Source organism: Limulus polyphemus, unplaced genomic scaffold, assembly GCF_000517525.1.
Source record: "Limulus polyphemus unplaced genomic scaffold, Limulus_polyphemus-2.1.2 Scaffold9740, whole genome shotgun sequence".
Taxonomy (NCBI): Eukaryota; Metazoa; Arthropoda; class Merostomata; order Xiphosura; family Limulidae; genus Limulus; species Limulus polyphemus.
In genome coordinates, this window is record NW_013675350.1 from 10,811 (window position 1) to 14,515 (window position 3,705).

General features: G+C 33.4%; 1 protein-coding gene across 1 annotated transcript in view; it reads left to right on the top strand.

Moving 5' to 3' along the window:
• LOC106476067 (synaptogenesis protein syg-2-like) overlaps positions 1–3,705 on the top strand; it is a gene marked incomplete at its 5' end in the record, with an annotated part of 12,802 nt that overhangs the window by 4,092 nt on the left and 5,005 nt on the right. The window contains 2 exons of the mRNA XM_013936740.2: positions 1,973–2,106; positions 2,871–3,093. Of these exons, the coding sequence (XP_013792194.2) occupies positions 1,973–2,106; positions 2,871–3,093 (357 nt within the window). The remainder of the gene's footprint in view (positions 1–1,972; positions 2,107–2,870; positions 3,094–3,705) is intronic.

The window sequence follows — 3,705 nt, forward strand, 5'->3', positions numbered from 1 at the left end:
AAGAGCCTACAATGGCCGTGCCACATTCCATTAATTAAAGAGCCTACAATGGCCGTGCCACATTCCATTAATTAAAGAGCCTACAATGGCCGTGCCACATTCCATTAATTAAAGAGCCTACAATGACTGCTCACTCACGCACGAATGAATATTTTCGTGTACAACTTTAATACATTTTTGACAAAACAATGACGAAAAATCAAGTGTAATACTTTACCAAAATGGCAGATCACATCATTTTTCAATATGTATGACCACATGTACTATTTGATCCTAAAAATCCCATATTCGACCAAAACAATTAATTGTTTTATCCCTATTTATAAGACCAAATCACTTTTGCTTTGAATTATAGATTTAATTATATGCAACTGATAATTGCCGTTGTGATAATATTTAATTATATGCAACTGATAATTGCCGTTGTGATAATATTTAATTATATGCAACTGATAATTGCCGTTGTGATAATACTTAATTATATGCAACTGATAATTGCCGTTGTGATTTACCCCAACTGTCACACTGCCTGCAGTATAGAAGCCAATTTTCAACAGCGTATTTGTACTAAAGACAAATGGTATACTTCAATAAATATGGTAAAAGACTTACTAGCACATAACTTAAATAAACTAAAAACACTACAATGTTAAAAAGGTGTACAATAATTTATTAGAAATGACACGTCAAACATCTCCGCTAACACACGTCAAACATCTCCGCTAACACACGTCAAACATCTCCGCTAACACACGTCAAACATTTCCGCCAACACACGTCAAACATTTCCGCTAACACACGTCAACATCTCCGCTAACACACGTCAAACATCTCCGCTAACACACGTCAACATCTCCGCTAACACACGTCAAACATCTCCGCTAACACACGTCAAACATCTCCGCTAACACACGTCAAACATCTCCGCTAACACACGTCAAACATTTCCGCTAACACACGTCAAACATCTCCGTTAACACACGTCAAACATTTCCGCTAACAACACCTCCGCTAACACACGTCAAACATCTCCGCTAACACACGTTAAGCATCTCCGCTAACACACGTCAAACATCTCCACTAACACACGTCAAACATCTCCGCTAACACACGTCAAACATTTCCGCTAACAACACCTCCGCTAACACACGTCAAACATCTCCGCTAACACACGTTAAGCATCTCCGCTAACATCAGCCACTGATTTCCAATCTTAGAATAAAGTTAATATTTTATAAATTAAGAATCCATTTGGTTTCGTACAAATGATTTTAAATAAAAATACTGTAATTTGTATCATCGTTCCCAAGCTTTTGTCTTCCACGCCCCCCCCCCCCCACGTTTAATAAATATGTTTTCTTGCGCGCCCCCCTTTTTGTTTTTTAATGGGAAGAATGAGTTATTTGACGAGATGTAATACCCGGATACACATAAATGTATGTGTTGTAGTAATTAGTTATTATTTTCGTTAATAAGAAATATATTTACTCCCCTGATGCCCCCCCACCCCCCAAAAAAAAATATTTGCACCCCTCTTGGGAAACGTGCCCCACACTTTAGGAAACGCTGATTTATATAATAACAATCGATAATGATGCGATCTAGATAACTTTAGTTTTGATGATAAAGCATGAAATCCTGCTATATGGGAATCGCTTTGAGTAACATTTATAAATATTTGAACGATATTTTATTTAGGAGCATTCTATGTAATTGTCTGTCTGTCTGTTTCCTTATATGTTGAAATATGTCAGTCTGCAGTATATATATTTGTGTGTGTGTTATTTACTAATTAATTCCTTTAATTAATTAATTATTATTACTATGTTTTTAAATGCCTACCTAGCCAAAGACTATAGTATTTCATGGTTTCTGTATCAGTGACTCCGTTGCTAATTCTACTAATATTTATCGTTTAAAACTAATGCTGCTTAGGCCTTTTGAATATCAAACTATACTCTGTACTTGACAGCGTTGCCGACAGAAGATCCTGTTATCCAAAACGGTCAACCAAGATATGAAATAGGAGAAACAGTAAACGTAACTTGTAAATCGAGCCCATCAAAACCTTCAGCAAATTTACATTGGCTAATAAACGGAAAAGAGGTAAGGCTTATGTAAATATATTAAACACTGTATATTGTATTTATTATTTTATATAAAAACTATTAAACACTGTATATTGTATTTATTATTTTATATAAAAACTGTTTACATATTTATTATTTTATATAAAAACTTTTAAACACTGTATATTGTATTTTTCATTTAACTTTTAATCATGTTTAATTTGTTATGTAGAATGGTTCGTGCCGTTTATTAATTAAATTTTATTTTCGGACGGACAATGTCCACCTATGAGCACATTTAATAACTATTAATCGTATAAATGTATATAACAACAACTACTGTATTACAACATACGTGGTTACGCTAATAACCATTAATTACCATTAAGGTAAGGCGCTGATAGTAGGCCTAACATGGCTTGCTGGTTAGGGTGAGCACCGAACTCGCAATCTCAGTGTCGCGGGTTCTAATCCTGTCATTAAACGTACTCGTCCTTGATAAAAAGGGTAATCCAAAGGTTAGCACTGGGTAATGTTGACTAGCTGTTTTTTTTTGTTTTGTTTTTTACTTCTAGTCTATCACTTCGCCCCCCAGTGGCACAGCGGCATGTCTGCGGACTTACAACGCTAGAAACAAATCTAGCACTTCAGAATTAGTGATGGCTATAATAAATAACCTTCGAATAGATTGGCAAGAAATAACAAACCAAACACTGATACTAGTCAATATTTGACTAAAAAATATTAATTGCTTTAAACGAAGAATGATTTAGTATTGTACTAATAAAACTTATGTTACAGGCACCTCAAGAATTTGTAACGATATACCCAGACAGTGAAGACTCTGACGGACTTATAAGTTCTGAATCAGGCTTAACTTTTGAAGTCACTCCTGATCTTTACGAAAGTGATGTATTTAGTCTTAGATGTTCTTCATTTGTAGCAGAAGAATACTCGTTGAACAGTGAAAAATTGATTATTGGAAAAACTGAAACTACAGATCCACCTTCCAGCCCATACCCAGGTATATATTTTAAATAATATCACTGTCTAGTCTACATTCAAGTCAACATGTAGAATAATATTGTTGTCTAGTCTATATTCAAGTCAACATTTAGAATAATATTGTTGTCTAGTCTACATTCAAGTCAACATTTAGAATAATATTGTTGTCTAGTCTATATTCAAGTCAACATTTAGAATAATATTGTTGTCTAGTCTATATCCAAGTCAACATTTAGAATAATATTGTTGTCTAGTAATATCCAAGTCAACATTTAGAATAATATTGTTGTCTAGTTTATATCCAAGTCAATATCTAGAGTAATATTGTTGTCTAGTCTACATTCAAGTCAATATTTAGAATAATATTGTTGTCAAGTTTATATCCAAGTCAACATTTAGAATAATATTGTTGTCAAGTTTATATCCAAGTCAATATCTAGAGTGATATTGTTGTCTAGTCTACATTCAAGTCAACATTTAGAATAATATTGTTGTCTAGTTTATATCCAAGTCAATATCTAGAGTAATATTGTTGTCTAGTCTATATTCAAGTCAACATTTAAAATAATATTGTTGTCTGGTCTATATCCAAGTCAATATTTAGAATAATATTGTTGTCTAGTCTATATCC